This window comes from Eublepharis macularius, chromosome 5, assembly GCF_028583425.1.
Source record: "Eublepharis macularius isolate TG4126 chromosome 5, MPM_Emac_v1.0, whole genome shotgun sequence".
Taxonomy (NCBI): Eukaryota; Metazoa; Chordata; class Lepidosauria; order Squamata; family Eublepharidae; genus Eublepharis; species Eublepharis macularius.
Genome location: NC_072794.1, coordinates 86,716,976 through 86,734,984, shown reverse-complemented (window position 1 = coordinate 86,734,984; position 18,009 = coordinate 86,716,976). Strand labels below are relative to the sequence as shown.

The 18,009-nt window shown below is 41.8% G+C and overlaps 1 protein-coding gene across 4 annotated transcripts in view; it reads right to left on the bottom strand.

The window, feature by feature from the left end:
- The window catches only part of TUT4 (terminal uridylyl transferase 4), an 81,495-nt gene that overhangs the window by 1,585 nt on the left and 61,901 nt on the right, over nucleotides 1-18,009 (bottom strand). For 3 of the 4 annotated variants that reach the window (XM_054980056.1, XM_054980055.1, XM_054980057.1), the window contains 9 exons: nucleotides 17,007-17,120; nucleotides 15,921-15,998; nucleotides 13,383-13,560; nucleotides 12,719-12,766; nucleotides 12,546-12,628; nucleotides 11,246-11,361; nucleotides 10,409-10,569; nucleotides 2,454-2,554; nucleotides 1,363-1,888 (listed from right to left, as the gene is read on the bottom strand). In XM_054980056.1, coding sequence (XP_054836031.1) covers nucleotides 1,363-1,888; nucleotides 2,454-2,554; nucleotides 10,409-10,569; nucleotides 11,246-11,361; nucleotides 12,546-12,628; nucleotides 12,719-12,766; nucleotides 13,383-13,560; nucleotides 15,921-15,998; nucleotides 17,007-17,120 — 1,405 coding nt within the window. Of the gene's footprint in view, nucleotides 1-1,362; nucleotides 1,889-2,453; nucleotides 2,555-10,408; nucleotides 10,570-11,245; nucleotides 11,362-12,545; nucleotides 12,629-12,718; nucleotides 12,767-13,382; nucleotides 13,561-15,920; nucleotides 15,999-17,006; nucleotides 17,121-18,009 lie in introns of those variants that run through there. The other variant, XM_054980058.1, reaches the window with a different exon arrangement.

Genomic DNA, 18,009 nt, shown 5'->3' with positions numbered 1-18,009 from the left:
GATATTTTTACTTTTCCACACACTCTTATGTTGTTTCCAGAATAAGTGACATATATTGTAATATATCATCAAGTGGAAGAAGGTTTGAGTATTAAAAAAAACAGTTGTTATAACCACTACTGAAAATGTCTGCTTGATTGACCCCAAAAGAATTCTGTTTTCTTGTGAGTGGTGTAAGAACATTCATTCCTGGATAGTCTGACATTGAACAAATCATATAGTAAACTAAGTCACAATGAATTTCAATAGGCCAGCTTACTGTTAAAGAATAAATGATAAATATAACAGTAGCGAACACTTAATAACATTGTGAACATTAAGAGGCTGGCATTAACAGTGACAGAGAGAGAATTTACAATGTATGTGTGTGTGTATGCCATCAAGTTGCAACTGACATATGGCACCCTCTTCTGGGGTTTTCAAGGCAAGAGATGTTCAGAGGTGGTTTGCCATTGGCTGTTTTTGCATAGCAACCCTGGCCTTCCTTGGTGGTCTCCCATTCAAAGTCTGACCAGGGCCAACCCTGTTTAGCTTCTGAGTTCTGACAAGATTGAGCTACTTGGACCACCCAGGTCGGCATTAACAGAGCTGGCGATTATTTTCTAAATAAATAATAGAGGTCACACTGGTCCAGAAACTAATTTCTCTGACTTTGATTTCTTCCTTTCAGCCAAGATGCAAGGAGTTTTGCCTGTGGCTATGCTGTGGTGTTCTAAACATGCTTTGTGGAATTTTCTGTTATTTAATTTGTCCAAGGATTGCCGTAGTATTGAAATCTGGTCCCCAGGCAGTGTCATGGCTTAAAATATATTTTCAAAATCGAATGGAAAGCTAATGAAGAGTTTTATATTTGTTCAACAGGATATGAAAGGCTGTGCATAGTGTTCTGCCTGTGCCTAAAGATGTTTGTAGCTATCCTTCTTTTTGCACTTCTCTTAAAAAACTGTTCTGCAAGTTCAGGAATCCACCGGAGCACTATGCAATGTGGCCCAAGGGGGTGCAGCAAGAAGGCAAAATGGGACACTTTTAACATGCAGATGCCTGAGCACAGGGTTCTTTTGATTGCAGCCTTTGTCTATAAATACCTGTCTATCACACTGCTGTTTGAGATTCAATTTTGGAACCTATTTCTCAACAGAAAACACAAATTCCTTTTCCTCTGAATAATAGCATGGTCTACAAATACCTTTCAAAAGCCAATCCAGATTTCTGAATCTTTCAGATAGCTTTTTTCAAAGTCTAAAAAGCACTAGGGAGCCCGAGTCTTTAAAAAATTGGCATAAGTACTATTATAGCAAATAGGTTCAGAAATATTTAGTTAAAGTATTATCAGTACAAAAGAGAAGACGAGAAGACAGTTACCTGAATTCACCACAGTGCCATTGTTCACCAGTGAGTTTAGAGTCACAGGGTTGTTGTGCCAGTGTCCCTCATGAGAATTGCTGGGGATTCCTACAGGCCTGGCAGCAGGCTGTGCAAAGATGATACTTGGATCATTCAAGTTTACGCTGTTCGGAGTACTGGGTGGATTGCTGCTGCCAGCCCTCATAGAAAATGGAACGCTTGAAGAGTGAGCAGGATTACCCGGTGCAGAGTGAATAACAGGCCACGAAGTGTTAGGAAGTTGAATTTGGTGGTGGTGGTGGTGAGGGTGCATCTGAAACAATCCCAGGTTATGCAAGGTAGAATACTGACCTGGGGGAGATTGGGGAAAGTTTAAAAAAGGCAGCTGGACCTGTTGGGGTGATTGTGCCCCTTGCTGGGGCTGCAGAGCATGCTTGGACTGGGAGACTGATTGTGGCTGAGTCTGGTTAATGGAGGTTGGCGGAGAGGAATTCTGGGTAAACTGCTGAGGTTGTGGAGAGTAAGATGACTGACGCGAATCAGACTGGAAGGGGGAAAAAAAGGATGTAGTTTGGATTAGTTCACTAAAAAATGTGTCCTGCTTAAGTTTCTGATGCATAAAAACTTCTTTGTAATAAGTATTCTCTGGCCCCTCCTTTACTATACCTTAACAGTAAACTGAATTTTTTAGATGTCCAAAATCAATTAATAAGGTTTTTATTAACAGTGAATCTGACCTGTTCATTGAACAGAACAAGTTGTACCACTGATTACAGCCAGCTGGGACACTACTGGAACAGCATTACATAATCAGAAATAGTCCATTTTCTTCACTCATCAACAGTATTTTAATTCAGTTCTTCAATTACTCCATATATATTTCAAATCTCTGCCTTAATCTGGGATTTTTCAAATGTAATCAATATATAGCAATTTCAACAAAAGCTTGAGAAAAGGCACCTTTATCAATGTTATTAAAATATATGAGTGATCTCGCAGCAGGAAATTTCACAAACACTAAATACTGCAACTATATTGCCCTCTGTGACTCACACTGGCTTCACAGATAGAATTAATCACTGCAATATTATCAAATAAGTGGAACTTACGCATTCTGATGGCTGTCTAGTGCGCAAGGGTCTTTCTACTTGCTGCTGAACTGATCCAGTTACTTGCTGTGAGTTTACAAGGCTTCGGACTAATTGAGTGGCTAAATAACAAAACGTGATGTATGTATGAGTTTAATATATTTTAGGAAACCAAACAGATTGTGATTCAAAGCAGTGGTTTCATGCATGAAAAAGCTCTAAAATGTAGCCAGGACTTATTTGTTGCAGGGCCAGTTGCACACAGCCTAACCTACCAAAGTGGGGTGTTGTGAGGATAAAATTAAGAAGAGAAACATGATGCATACAGCCCTGAGCTGGGAAGGATAGGATAAATAATATTAAATAAATAAATAAATTTCTGGCAAAGCAAGAATAAAGCAAATCACAGAGAAAGGACAACAGTGCTACTTTACACATCGCCCTGCTGCTGCTTGATAAATGGTAGGCACTAAATTGAAGGCAAACAATACCAATCTTGATTACTAAAATCATGTAAACACAACATAAATGAGCCCTTGAAGCCTATCATAAATCAGTCATTAATTAAAGGTATCTCCCCCTGGCCACTCAAAGAACAGGTATCTGCTCACTACTTAAAAGACCATTCCTATGCAAAAATGAAGTGGCCAATTATCGCCCAATCTAATCTGTCCTTTCTGGGCAATGTGATTGAAAGAGCAGTAACAGACCATCTTCAGGTCTTCTCGGAAAATTCTTGTGCTCTCAACCCTTTTCAGTTTGGTTTCAGGCTATGGGACAGACAGCTCTGGTGGCTTTAGAGGAAGACCTCTTTTTTAATGTAGACAAAAACCATGCTTCTTTGTTGCTCCTCCTGGATCCATCCACAATCTTTGACACAACAGATCATGCATCCTGTTGAGGTGTTTGGAGGCAAAAGCAGGTATCCGGGAATGTGCCTTGTTCTTTATGGAACAAACTCAAAGTCATATAATGAACTCTACATAGGTCTCCCCTCAAAGTCAAATTGAAGACTCCAGTTGGTGCAGAATGCCTCAGCTCAATTATTATCAGGAGCTAGGCAAAGAATGGAAGATTTGTTCACTTACCGTGAAACTTCCTTTCTCGGTGGTCCAAGAGTGGGGCAGTCGTCCTCCTTCTCTTGCACAGGGTTGGACCAATTTCGCGATCCTGTAAGGGGGAGGGGCTCCCCAGACTCAGCAGTTTTTGTTCAAGCCCCAACTTCCCCTTGTACAGTTCTCGCCACTCTGTTCTATATGGCTAGAAAACTAACACGTTAACTGCAAACAGTAGTAAACCAAAACTCCTGAACCATAGTCAACATAACTATATAATCCCCCCCCTTTTTTATAGGGTGGGTACTAGACTGCCCCACTCTTGGACCACCGAGAAAGGAAGCTTCACGGTAAGTGAACAAATCTTCCATTCTGTGGTCTCAGAGTAGGGCAGTCATGACCAATGGGATATATCCCTACCAGTGTACTTTCAGGTGGGCAATCTAGTTTTTATGCATCCAGCATGTGCTGCAGAACCCTCCTACCGAAGGCTGCTTCTGCAGAGGCCAATTGGTCTATCCCAGGGGTGGCCAAACTTGCTTAATGGAAGAGCCACATAGAATAAATGTCAGATGTTTGAGAGCCGCAAGACATGATGCATTGAAGTGACTTCAGATGAAGAGGTGGGTTTGGGGGAGTGTCTTGAAAGTGATATCATAGGAAGGGGTGGGCTTTTGGTACAGTATGCTGTGACATCATCAGAAGGGGTGGAGCTTCATTCCCAAGGTCCCCAGGTATTTTCTGAGTCAGACCTGACAACCCCAACATTTTTATTGAAAATATGAAAGTCATGGAAAGAAAGAAGGAAAAAAGGAAAAGGGAGGCGAAGACATGGAAAGAAAGAAGGAAACGGAGTGAGGGAAAGACATGGAAAGAAAAGAGGAAAGGGAGAGAGGGAAATAAACTAAACTAAACTAAAATGTTTGGCCATGACAACACTCAGGGACCACTGGAAGCCACACAATATGTGTAGAAGAGCCACATGTGGCTCCTGAGACACAGTTTGGCCACCCCTGGTCTATCCTGTAATGTTTTGTGAAAGTATGGACAGACGTCCACGTCACAGCTTTGCATATCTTCTCTAGGGATGGGAAAGACCTATATGCAGCTGATGTGGCCGCTCCCCTTAGAGAGTGTGCTGTAATCCCAGCAGGTGGCATCACTTTTCTGGACTTTTAGGCTAGACTGATACATTCCCTAATCCACCTATTTATAGTGGCAGATGTCATTTCCCCCCCAACAAACTCTAAAGGAAACAAACATGTTCTCCACTTTCCTCGTCTGTTTGGTTCTCTCTCTATAAAAGCTTAGAGCCCTTCTAACACCTAACTTATGCCATTCCTTTTCCTTTTCCTGTTTAGGATTAGGATAAAATGAGGGTAAAATTGTATCCTCCTCCTTATGGAATAGAGTGTTAACTTTGGGTACAAAGGCAGGATCTAATCTCAGCACTACCCTATCAATATGAAAGATGCATAGTTTCCTGTTCACTGACAGGGTTCTGAGTTCCGATACCCTTCTCGCAGACGTCAACCCCACCAAAAAGACTGTTTTGAGGGTTAGCTCTCTCAGGGGGCAAGTTGCCATTGGTTCAGACAGCACTTTTGTGAGGGCCTTGAGCACTAAGTTCAGATTCCAGGTTGGAAACCTATGTACTTGTGGGGGGTTGATCAGCATGGTACCCCTCAGGAATCTCCTAATATGTGGATGTTTTGTAAGAGATGTGCCTCTCTTAGATCCCCTGATTGCTGAAATTGCTGCCACAAGTCTCTTCAGGGTGCTAGTACTAAGTTCCATATCTAGTCCATCTTGCACGAAAAGCAGTATTTGTTTAACAGACGCAGTCAGCGGATCTCGTCCTCTTTTCCTACACCAGTTCTCCAACACCTGCCACGTCTTATTGTAGCTCTTAATTGTGGAGTCTTTCCTCGACGCTAACATTGTGACAATCATCTTCTCTAAGTATCCCAGTTCTCTGAGCTGATTTCGCTCAAGCTCCAGGCTGTCAATCGTAGAGTCTCCAGACATGGATGCAGCATTTCCCCTTGTGTTAGTAGATCCTTCTTGTATGGAAGTCTCCATGGTTCTGCGCGTGACAGTCTTACCAGCTCCTGAAACCATGGCGTCTGAGGCCAGAAGGGGGCAATCATTATTACCTCCGCCTTCTGTTCCATCACCTTCTGGATTACTCTGCTTATTATCCTTATAGGCGTGAAGGTGTACGTTAGTCCCCCGGGCCAGTCTTGAAAAGAACCTTGAGACTTGTCTGTTCCATGTGGTTGTGAAGAGATCGACCTCCGGGAGACCGAACCTCTGGCAAATCTGTGAGAACACCTGTTTGTCCAGCTGCCACTCCGACTGGCTCATCTTGTTACTGCTCAGCCAGTCTGCCAGAGTATTCTGATGACCTGCCACGTGAATCGCTCGTATAGATTCCAGATGTCTCTCCACCCAAAGGAAGATTTCCTCTGCTTCTCTGTTCAGGGTTTTGAACTTGCTTCCCCCTTGTCTGTTTATATAGGTTTTCGCCGTCATATTGTCTGTTTGTACTAGAACGTGTTTTCCTCTCAGACTGTCCTGAAATTCCTTGAAACTGTTCTTTATCGGCCGCAATTCCAGGAAATTTATACTGTGTCCTCTCTCCTGTTGGTTCCAGTCTCCCTGAGTCACATCCTCCCTCAAGTGGGCTCCCCAGCCCGTTAGGCTTGCATCTGTGGTCAGTATGGTCCTCGGTCCTCTTTGGGTCCCTGAGGGCCAATCCCGAGGAGAATCTGTCCATCTTTATCCACCAGTTTAGTTCCCTGGATAACGTCTGTGGAATCTCTACTGCCTTGTCCCCTTTTTGCATAATGATCCTCTGGTATGGCTGCAGAAAGCGTTGTAACGGTCACGTGTGGAACCTGGACCGCTGCAATATATCCTGGTAAGAGACCATCATCCCCTGCAGTTTCTCCAGTTGCATTATTTCCACTCTCTGTTCCGATTGGATGAGCCTTATCAGGGTAGTAATCTTCTGTTGTCTCTGGGGACACAGAAGTTCTGTACCTGACGGTGTCCACAGTCACTCCCAGATGGACGATCTTCTGCAAAGGGACGAGAAGGCTCTTTTGTTGGTTTATGACAAAACCATGCTTTTCCAGGCAGTCTATGGTCTTTGTCACTGCTTTCTGGGCCAGTTCCAGGGATGGGGCCTTTATAAGGTATCGTCCAGATAGGGTGACAGGGCTACTCCTTGGACTCGTAGGATGGCTACTAGTGTGACCAGCACTTTTGTGAATACTCTGGGTGATGACTTCAGGCCGAAGGGAAGGTCTCTGTATTGAAAATGTCTGCCATCGTAGGCAAACCGTAGGTACCTCCTGTGAGAATGTCTGATATGGATGTGTAAATAGGCCTCTGACAGATCTATGGAGGCCAAGAAATCCCCCTGTTGAATGGCTTCCATGGTGGACTTCATGGTCTCCATCTTGATCTTTCTGGACCTTATGTGGAGATTCAACCACTTCAAATCCAGGATGGCCCTTACATCCCCATTCTTCTTCGGAATGTTGAAAAATATTGAGTATACGCCCTTCCCTTTGTGATATGCTGGTACTGGTTCTATGGCCCATATTCTCAATAGGTGTTTGATGGCCTGTTTTATTTTTAGATGTTTCTATTGAGACAAATTTCAGAAAACTTGGATAAAGCGTCTTGTCGGTCTCGTCTCAAATTCCAAGGAGTAGCCCCTGGATATTGTGTCCAACACCCATTCGTCTGTCACCATTCCCTTCCATTGGACAGAGAAATCCTGCAAATGTCCCCCTATTTGTATTGCTGCTTGTTGGCACGGATAGTCGTTTCCTTTCTTCTGGCCCTTTGGCTGGGGAGCTGATTTACTGAAGGAAAAGGATCTGTTCTCATGCCTTGATCTGGACTGCCAGCGGCTTTTAAAGGGTCTGTTGGTTCCTTGCCTTGGGGTCCTCTTGAGGTCCCGAAAGGAATGCCTGCTCTTAAGTCTCTGATCCTTTTTCTTCGATGGCAACACTTGCTTCTTTTCTGGATCCTCCACTAGGTATTTATCTAGTGCATCTCCGAAAAGCATGGTACCCTCAAAGGGTATTGCTGCCACTTTGTTACGTGCAGGAGGGTCAACGTCCCAGTTCCTCAGCCATGTGTTTCGTCTTGCTGTGACGTTAAATCCCATCACCCTAGAAGACATCTGAAAGGAGTCCAGGGTCACATCTGCAGCAAAGGCTGCAGTGAAGGCAATCTTTTTTACCTCATTCTTGATTTCCTTAGGGACCTCTCTTCCAGCAGCCGCAAAGTCCGAGGCCCAGATGTAAGCCGCTCTGACAAAAAGGGATCCTATCGCTGAGGAGCGTAATGACGCTGCAGAGGCTTCGTAATCTCTACACAGTGCCTGTTCTATTTTCTTGTCAGAAGGATCTTTTGGCATACCTTCTGCATCCATAGGTAAGACAGACATGGTAGCCAGGCCATGGTAGCCGGGTCCATCTACTGTCGGAAGCTTGATCTTTTTGGATGCATCAGGTGTTAGAGTGTAGAATTTGCTGAATACAGACTGGTACACCTTTGGTTTGGCTGGCTTATCCCATTCTACCTTAAGAATGTCATGGAAAATGGCTGGGAGTGGCACACCCGTTTGTTTGGGACTCATCTTAGGGAGTGCTCGTTCTAGACCCTGAGGGTAGGGCTGACCTGACTCCTCCTCGGCCGTCTGAGTTATTTCTAGTGTCCTCAGAACCTTTGCCAGCAGCTTCAAATACACTTCCGGAGGAAAAAGTCTAGTTTGAATTTGGCCCACTTCTTCCTCTTCCTCAGAAAGCTCCCCTTCCTCACTGTCTGAGGACTGATGGGATGAATTTGAACCCCACTGGGACTCCTCTGAGTCACTGGAAACCCTGTCTATGTCTTTTTCCACCCTTCTCCTCTTTGGATTGCTGTGGGTGGCTGTTTTAGTGGGCCTTTTCCCTTTAGTAGAGCCTATTAACTGCTTAGGCTTCTTCTGAGGTGCAGCTTGCCCCTTTAAGTCTTTCACAGCATTGGCAATTCCTTTTTTGATTTCAGACTTTAGCCATGCTAAAATGTTAGTTTTTGCCTCTTGGCCAGAGAGGTCAGGGTCCTGGCTATCATGCCTATCCCCCAGTGCAGAGGGAGTGGATACTGGCGATCTGGGGGATTCCATACCACTAAGAGTTGCCTCAGTCGCCTTGAGCTCTCATGGGCCTGCCTTTGCCGCCATTCCCACCAAACAAACTCTTCCCACCTAAAATGAAATTAGTGGGGTGAATGTTACAGTGCAGCCAGGCTGAGACCCAGAGCAATCACCCCCTTACTATAGGATGCACCCGTTTCGGCTCTGATCAATTGGGGCAAGGATTCCCCCCCTCCCTTCTGCAGGAGGTCGACTTCACTCACAGTTCCAGAGCACTTGGAGAGGCCGTTGCCGCTTCGATGCCTAGCAGGCTCTCCCTGACTCCACGGCAGTGGCGGCATTCCCGCGTGCACTCTCGTCGGCCTCTGCAGTAGCCGGATCCTAGATCTCTAGGAACGTCGGCTCTGCTGCTCGTTTGTGCGGCCCCTGCCACTTCTGTACTGTCAGATTGGGGGGGGGGGGGAGGAACGTTGCCGCTTCGCTGTTGCTTTGATGCCTAGCAGGCTCTCCCTGACTCCGCGGCAGCGGCGGCGTTCCCGCGTGCACTCTCGTCGGCCTCTGCAGTAGCCGGGTCCTAGATCTCTAGGAACGTCGGCTCTGCTGCTCGTTTGTGTGGCCCCTGCCACTTCTGTACTGTCAGATTGGGGGGGTGGGGGGAGAGACACGTCCTTCCTTTTCCCCAAACAAGCCTCGCACCTGTTTTCCTCGCTGTAGTCTTCTTCCAGGATCGCTGCTCTGAGGAGCAAAAGGTCCGTGTTTCTGCTGAGCAGGGCTGGAAAAAACTGCCGAATCTGAAGAGCCCCTCCCCCTTACAGGATCACGAAATTGGTCCGACCCTGCGCAAGAGAAGGAGGAGGAGCTACCCATTGGTCATGACTGCCCCACTCTGAGACCACAGGAGAATGCATATTATTCCCATAGTCACTCTATTGGCAGTGATCAGGCTCAATTCAAGGTTTTGACTTATCAAATACAAGCCCTTTATGATCTTGGTCCCTTATATCTATAGGAGCATCTCTCTCCCAATGCTCCATCAAGGCAGTTTCATTCTGCACTGCTTTCTGCAGGTGCCACCCTGCAAATGGGCAAAGTCAACAGCTGCCTGTATACACACATTCTCCACCTTTTGGAACAGCCTGCCTGAAGAGGTCAGGAAAACTCCCACTCTCCTGGCTTTCCACAAAGTGTGCAAAACCAAATTATTCAGGGCAGCTTTCTTATACAAGTATTAGGACTGTGCTGTAAGGAAATAGTTTAAAGAGATGTTTTGATAAATGACAGAGACTTTACTATTACTGTGCACTGTCGTTGTTAACTATGTCATCTTAAATTGCTTGTGTTTTGGTTAACATTGTTTCAGCTCCAAGAGATTTCTGCTTGTTTTCAAATTTCTGCAGTCTACAATCTATTGTATTGTTTACTGAATTCCCCAGCTGGTGATTGTATTGAATTACACTGAGTAATCTACCTTGTCTCAGTGAGAAAGACTGACTATAAAGAACTAAAAATAAATAAAAATCAGAATAATCATGCAAAATTAGGAGAGGAGGATATCCAATATGTAAGCTTTGGTTCCTGTGACAAGATTTTATAGTGCAAATTTTTGACCGCCCCCCATATAATTATCCAGAAAACCTAATTCACAGACAAGACCACATAAAAAAGAAAGCATATTATACTGAAAATAGGTAACAATCACAGTATTTTCTAAATAAAAATGAGATACATTAGAATGCAAAATGGGGGTGGAGATTCTGTTTTACCTGCAACACCATTGCTTCTTTGTCTTGTTTGTTTGAATTCAGGACAATCCCTTCTAACATGTCCAATATCACCACAGATAAAGCACCTCTTTTCTCTAGTCTCTCTGTCTTCCTCCTTTACTTCTTTTTCATCTTCTCTCTCATTTTCCTTCTTCTTCAACCTAAATGAGAAAAAGTTCTAAATAATATTTTGAAATGCACTGAAAATGTGTAACTGTGATACTAAAAAAGGCAGCAGAAAGAAGACATATAAGCGAAATCAGGAAAATATGAGATGTACTAGATACAACTTAAGCCTACAAGATTCAGGAGGCATTATAAACACAACATCAGTTTTGAATCAAGTTGTACTCCTTTGTCTGAGAGGCAACTGAGGACTGAAATGTTGAAAAGAGGAAATCAGAGCTGAAGTGACAAGAAAAAGTTTCCTGAAATGATGCAACAGATGGAACTTGCTTATATTTTCTGAATCTCCTCTCTACATTTATCCTTCAAGGAAGGGGAACCTATTGTGTTATTCAGGAAAGCGTATTAAAATTACACAGCATGAGTAAATTCAGCAAGTATAATTTCAGCTACAGTGTTTGGGCAATGCTTTATGCCACCTCCTATAGTCAGGAAAAAAGAGGTTTCAGGGAAGGAACTCAACATGTGACTTTAAACTAATTATGTCAAAAGGAACAGTTGAGAGGATGGGATGCGTTGTTTGAGGCAAACAAAACAAGTATGAAAATAAGAAGCAAAGACTTGAAGCCCAGCTTTACTCATCAAAATATACTCCTCATTTATATTCCTCATAAAACAGTTTTAAATAACAGGTGTGCATATTTTCCCAACCTCCTCCGCTTTGGGCAGTCTTTCATGTAGTGACCAATTTTGCCACAGACACGGCAGCATCTGTCATTGGGTGCCAGTTCTCCATCAGTTAATACCTTTGAGTTGAAAAAGTATTCCTAAGAGGAAAAGGTACATTATTACTCTACAAAAGCTTCCTTTCATCATTCTACAAAGAGGGAATGGGAGAAAGCAGAGGCATATCAGAAGTAACAAGATATGCTAATCACTTGCATTATGGGACAACTAAAAATTCAAAATTATATATCAAATGTTACGTTCATTCAGCACACATTTGCAATAAAGGCAAGTTAATAGCATTTGAAGGATTATTTTTGCAGGAATGCAAAATTGTGAAACTATGACTTGGATCCTGGAAATCCCCAAGAACAGTATTTTGGGTCTGGGGAAGGTGGGAAAGTCATGTTCCATGTGCAGAAATCCTTCCATCCCTGCAAATGCTCTAGTGGATCCAAGCCAACAAATGGACAATATAGCCATCGAAGACAATGCAAATTTGCAAGCTTTCAAACAGAGAGGTTTTACATGCATGAGAAATATGATGGCCAACAGCCATGACTATGGAAGACCACATACTTTGCAAAAAGGATGGAGTATTGAGAAGTACATTATTTTGCTCTAACCTGCTAAGTACCAGCCTACAATTGTGTACATGAGCACATGTGGTTTTTAACTGAGTCTACACTTAAAACTATATCCTTTGAATTCACAAATTGAATTCAGGAATAATCAACAATTGCACATATGCTTTACATATATGGAATGTAAACCTTGAGAAACAGCAATAGGCACATACCTATACAAACAAGAGTACCCACGTCCTCCCATCAGTTTATGTATGCCCGCGCATGCACACACAGATACTTCTATGACAAATTTTATTAATGTTTTAATTCAGATTAAAACATAAGTAATATATTTTCAGCGTAAAAGAACTAACACCCTTAAAGATAATTAAATGCATTAAATTGAACTGACCCAAAATAAATTGTCACTGTGCTTATCTTTTAAACATTTGAGCTTTACACAGCAATGTCAGATTATATAACTTGTACATCACAGACCGTTCACAATCCCACTCCCTCATGAGTATACACAGATGCATTTCATGTGTCTGATGATGAAGTGAGCTCTATCTCACAAAAACTATGCTATAATACATCTGTTAAGTTTAACAAATTCATCTGCATGTATTTGAAAGATCCAATGAAACTGCAATAAAATACCTGCTATTTTTTTGACAACAGCAAAAAGTGTAATATTCAAAAATGGGAGGACTTACAGCTTCTCTTCCCAGTACTGGATAGAAAGGGGTACCAAATAGTTTTCTCCCATTGATTAATGCTTTCATTATGAAATTGGTCACTGTGAAAGAAAAGAATAACACGACTAAGTAATTCCTGTTGCTTTAGAAATTCCATTTTGAATATTAAGGGTTTTTTTTTTAAGTCTTACTTTTTCTGGAAACTCCTGCACCCAGGTTATGATTCAAGTCAAAAGGATCTGAGCAAATGGAATAAAAGAGTAGGTAAAGAATACTGCTAGCACTATAATTTTCTCACTGATGGAATTATTAATTTCTAGGTTTATAGTGCCTTCATACATTCATCTTTACTTTTAACAAAAGAAAAATTAATAGTTAAGAATAAATATTATGGGTTAAAAGGTGCCCTTCGGCATGCAGAAGGTAATTTCCACTTATAAAGAGAGCGTTTTACATCTTGCACTAACAAGACCATACAAAAAAGCCTAACAAAATTCAAAATTGATGTTCTGCTCACACAAGACTTTGAGCATAAGCAGAAGCATGAGAACTGATGTGAAAGCCACTTTTCATGGGTGAATCCTTGCACAAGTATTTGTGAAACAGTGCCAGCTGATGTTTTTTTCTTTTGCTCACTATTCTTTGGATCTAATTAAGGGACTTGGTGAGCTTTATACTGGTTCAGAAATAATTACTGAATATGCCATGTTTCCTATTACTGAATTCTATCAGTGGGAATACACAAGTCAATTCTCACTGAGTTAAGATTGTAATGCATATAAACATCCTACATTAGTGAAAAAGTTCCTCTGAAGGTTGTATTCTTTCAATTGATAACTAACATTCCATAAGTACCTTCAATAGCAATGCATTTGGATGTCCACTGTTTTTCAAAGGTGGTTAACAGCTTTTTCTGCCGAATGCTAATGACATATTCCTTGAAGTCAAACTCTTCAGTGTAAAATCGCAGTAACCCTAACCAGAGTTCTCCCAATGATTCTGTGTTTTTCCCAAGAGAAGGTAAACGTTTTTTCTGTATAAAATTTAGAGCAGACTAAATTAACAAAAGCAGTTTTGTCTGAACATAATACTTTGGAATGATATGTGACTCTTTTGTGAAGCAAAGTTTTCATAATGTAAGCTGACACACAATAACAGGAAATGCTCTATCTGGGTAGGCTCCAGATAAGGGCATCTTCCTGTCTTCCTTCTTCTGTCCCCAGTTCTTAGACAGGTAATTCCCTGGCTAAAGGAAACATTGATGTTTAAAAGTGGAACTCCATCTAAATTATGTTACAAGGCTTCCTTTTTGCACTATAGGCTGACTGGATTTGCAAGCAATCATAAGGTTTTTAAATGGAAAAGTCTTGCAGCTGTGGTAGCTATGTCCTATAATTTGAATAAAATAAAACATACAGTACAGCAGTCTGGCAGTGATGCTTGTACATACTCTCTCTCACCTCTAGTTTTAACAAGCCATTAATCTTTGGATGCTATAAACGAAGAAATGAGGCAGCAAGCAGGCAATGCCACCATTTCAAGAAATAGCAGTGTGGCCCTAACTTAGCAACAAGTCCTTAGGACGGGCATCTGAAGCAGTACTGAAGTTATGGGTGGGTGGATGTAAGGTAGGCGGCAATAGGAAGGAGGCACAGGAGAAGTTTGTTACTTGGCTTCCTTTTGAGTATCTCACACTGTTTACAAACTGTATGGCTTTTACATGGTTGAGATCATCTGTAGTTCAGTTGGGGGCTCTTATCATAAACAATGCATGTTCCATCCCCAGTATCAAGAGGCACTTTTTCCCCATGCTTGCCCATAAATTATATAATCTTTATGAGGAATTGTGGTCACGTACTCCTAAAGCACTTGTAAATTCACTCAACATATCATCTGAATGTTTCAAAGAGAGGTCTACAAAAGCTAAAGATTTGCTACGCATAGAGGGAAACACAGGAGTTTTTCCATGTGACCATTTCCAAAATGTTAAGAATAGATTTTACAAGAAATAAGCAGTATGAAAATTGTGCTTGTGAAGTGGGTTATAGGGAGCTACACTCCCATCAGCACCCTCTTCCCATCCCATTCTATCTCATCTCCCCATTAACCCCCTTGTCTATTCTCTTCTTTCGTCTTTTCCCTTGCAGTCCCCCAGCAGTTGTATCTTCATGCCCCAGTCTTCCTTACATTCAGGTGTCTATATCTGGGGCACTGTTGGCAATGGCGAGGCAAGGGTGATGCGAGGCCCAGTTCCAGGTCTGTGACGCTGCCTCCATCTGCTACTTTGGCTGGCAACAACATTTTATGGTAAATTTTTGCAGTTTTAAAATTGCTGCAAGGCCCTGATCCACCATGGAAGTGCAGCACACTGGCAGCAACCAATTTTGTTTCCTCCACATTTGTTTATTTCCTCCCAAACAGCCCCCCTCAAACTGTTTCATCACTTTAAAAGGTGTGGGGGGGCAGGAATCTGTTGTTGCTTGAGTGCTGCACATCTGCATTGGATCAGGGTCTCAAGACAATGTTTAAAATCGGCTAAAGAAAAAGGCATCCTGTTTTGGGAGGGCAATGAATTTCGTAGGGATTCCAGGGAGTCACCTCCCCCATTCTTTACCACCTACTGTGGCCTGCTGCCCATGGCCAGTGGGGCTCTCCATGCCACAGTTCTGGGCAATGGAGATAAAGGGTGAGTAAGAGAGCATGTGCGCATAATGCTTAACTGTTTAGCTTTGGGGGAGATTTTAAATGCCCCAATGTACTTCTTTTGGCTTTTAAGATTCGTTACATGCCTTGGAGGTGCCTCACATTTGCAGAAACATCTGCTTGCTTCTGAAGTGGTCTGGATTCTTATATTTAAGAATTCGCATGGGTTGGGGGCCACTTAAGAATTAGATATATAATTTGCAATTATTTATTTATGATTCTATGTTTATTAGAAGTTCTTTCTATAACTCTATCCACATTTGCTCTCTCGGAAAGTTGTTTTTTTATTCTCCCTTCCTTTGCTCAAAATACTGTGAATGAGTTTTTTCATTTCTGCAATGTAATATCAGTGTTGCTTCATAAATAACTATTAGTATATCTATGTAGCATTTTTTCAGCTAAGTAGCCGTGTTGGTCTGCAGTAAAACAGAAGGATTTGAGTCCAATGGCACCTTAGAGACCAACAAGCTTTTCAGGATATAAGCTTTCCAGAGTAAAAGTTCTCTTCCTCAGATACCATCAGGTATTCTTCATGTATCCAAAGAAAGATGCTTTGCCTCGCAAAAGCTTATACCCTGAAAATCTAGTTGGTTTCTAAGGTGCCACTGGACTCAAATCCTGCTATGTATCATTTGGTATAATAAATCTAGACCTAAGAATTCATGGTCTATTCCAGAATCAGAACATTACCAGTTCTTCAGTATCATCAAAGAAGAAAGCATTCCACCCATCAACCATTCTCTGGGGGATCTGTTGTCCATCAAATATCTAAAACACCATGAAGAATAAAGTTTTTTAAAAAGGAAAAGAACTGAACAGATACAGTATAAGAAACAACCTTTTCTAAAAGTCACTAAAGCCACAACTGAGTCGACCTGCACAACATCAGCAATTACTTGTTATTAAAAAAGATGCTGGGCTCTAGCCTGCCAGAAAAGCCACATACTTTGACTTGGAAGTCCTGATCCTTCATATCAGATACGTGCATTTGCTGGGGTTGAGGTTGAGACTGGTTATAGCTGTGGTTACTTATAGGTAGAGATGGGCACGAACCGAAATACAAACCAAAATTAAGCACAAACCAGGCTGGTTCGTGGTTCGCGAACCGTGGTTCATCAGATCCCATTTCTGACGAACTGCCATGAACTTTTAGGCTGGTTTGTTTGATTCGGTTTTTGGTTCGTGACTGCAGACAGCCTGGTGCCAATCAATCAGTTTCCTAGGCAACAGGGGATGGACTTTCTGCAGACCTTCTGCTGACCCGGAAGTGATGGTTTTCTGACCTGGATGTGACTTTCAACGCACCAAACGAACCGGTTCGCGAACCAGGGTCAGGTTTGTGAAAGTTAGTGGTTCGTGAAATTTGACGAACCACAAACCACATGGTTCGGGTTTTTTTCCTGTTCATGCCCATCTCTACTTATAGGTAAGCACAATGCAGTCTACATTTGCTCAAAAGGAAATCTGTATTAAAATTTTGTCTGAATTTCAGATAATGCAATTTGGTTAAGGAAAAACAAATTCAAAACAGTTTACTATTATGTTCACTTATATGTTCAGCAAAAAGCCTGTAAGGAATTGTTTTTTGCTGCAATGATTTAAAACTACACACAAGATGCACATCAATTCCAGCAGTAAGGGGGCTCACATTCACAAAGCTGAGTCCTAGTAGCTAGGGAAAGACACATTTGTTACATCAACAGCTCTAACACCAACACTGAGAAAAAACAGAATTCTCAAAACTATCATCCTTCATGCCTTTTCCTGATAGCATACCTCTTGAAGAACTGGGATAACTGGTGGGTTTCTCTGTTGTAGGAAATATAATACCATAAGGATATAGGCATATGAAGAAAGACTCCCTCTGGAAGCATCTCCAATATCACAGCGCTGGTCAACAAAATACAGATTAAAACTGAACACAAAATTTAGTTCTGATATTTATGACATTGAACAAATATTACTGATTTCATAAATCAATTATTATTTGTTAAATAACAAATTGGGCTTTGTGATACTGCCAAATCTGAATATTATATTTTTAGCCTTTGGTATATGCTAAAGCAATAACTAAAGTCAAATGCACTCAAAGACAATTTATCATTGAAAGCTCTTATTCACGAGAAATACTGAATATAGGTGCAGATCCAAATAATTGTGCAACTATTTCTGCATGCATTACTTAAATAGTAGTTGCCCATTTTATTGTTTCAGTTTATACATTTTTACCCCATGTTCAGGTTCTCCCCTATCTCCCATTTTATATCTTTGCAACAATCCTGCGTGTTAGTTTAGGCTGAATGTGAGCTTCATGGCCAAGTAGGGGTCTGAACTTTTATCTACTCAGTGGTAGTTCAATATTAGGACCACTATACCATACTGACTGTCTTAGGCTGCACAGCAACACCTTTTGAAACTAATAAGCAGTTCAAAAGTCATTTGTAACACATTACAGGAGTTCTTCCAAGTTTTTTTTTTAAAAAAATCCTTATGGTTGAGCACAAAGTCCTTGGGCCTAAAGTCCATACCTAAAGTAGAATTTTGCATCTTGGCCCTTATAAATTTTATTTTGATTAATGACTCACTAACATGTACCCTGAAATTACACAAATACCTTCTGTTATTCCATAGTACTAAAAGCCAAAATAAACTTCTTGCTAAAAAGACAGCTAACAATACTGCTTCTTGACATGTTCACAGATCCACATATAAACTCTTCGTAGGGCTATAATCAGAAGACCTAGGGACTAGCAATTTTAGACTAGCAAGAAAGCAATCT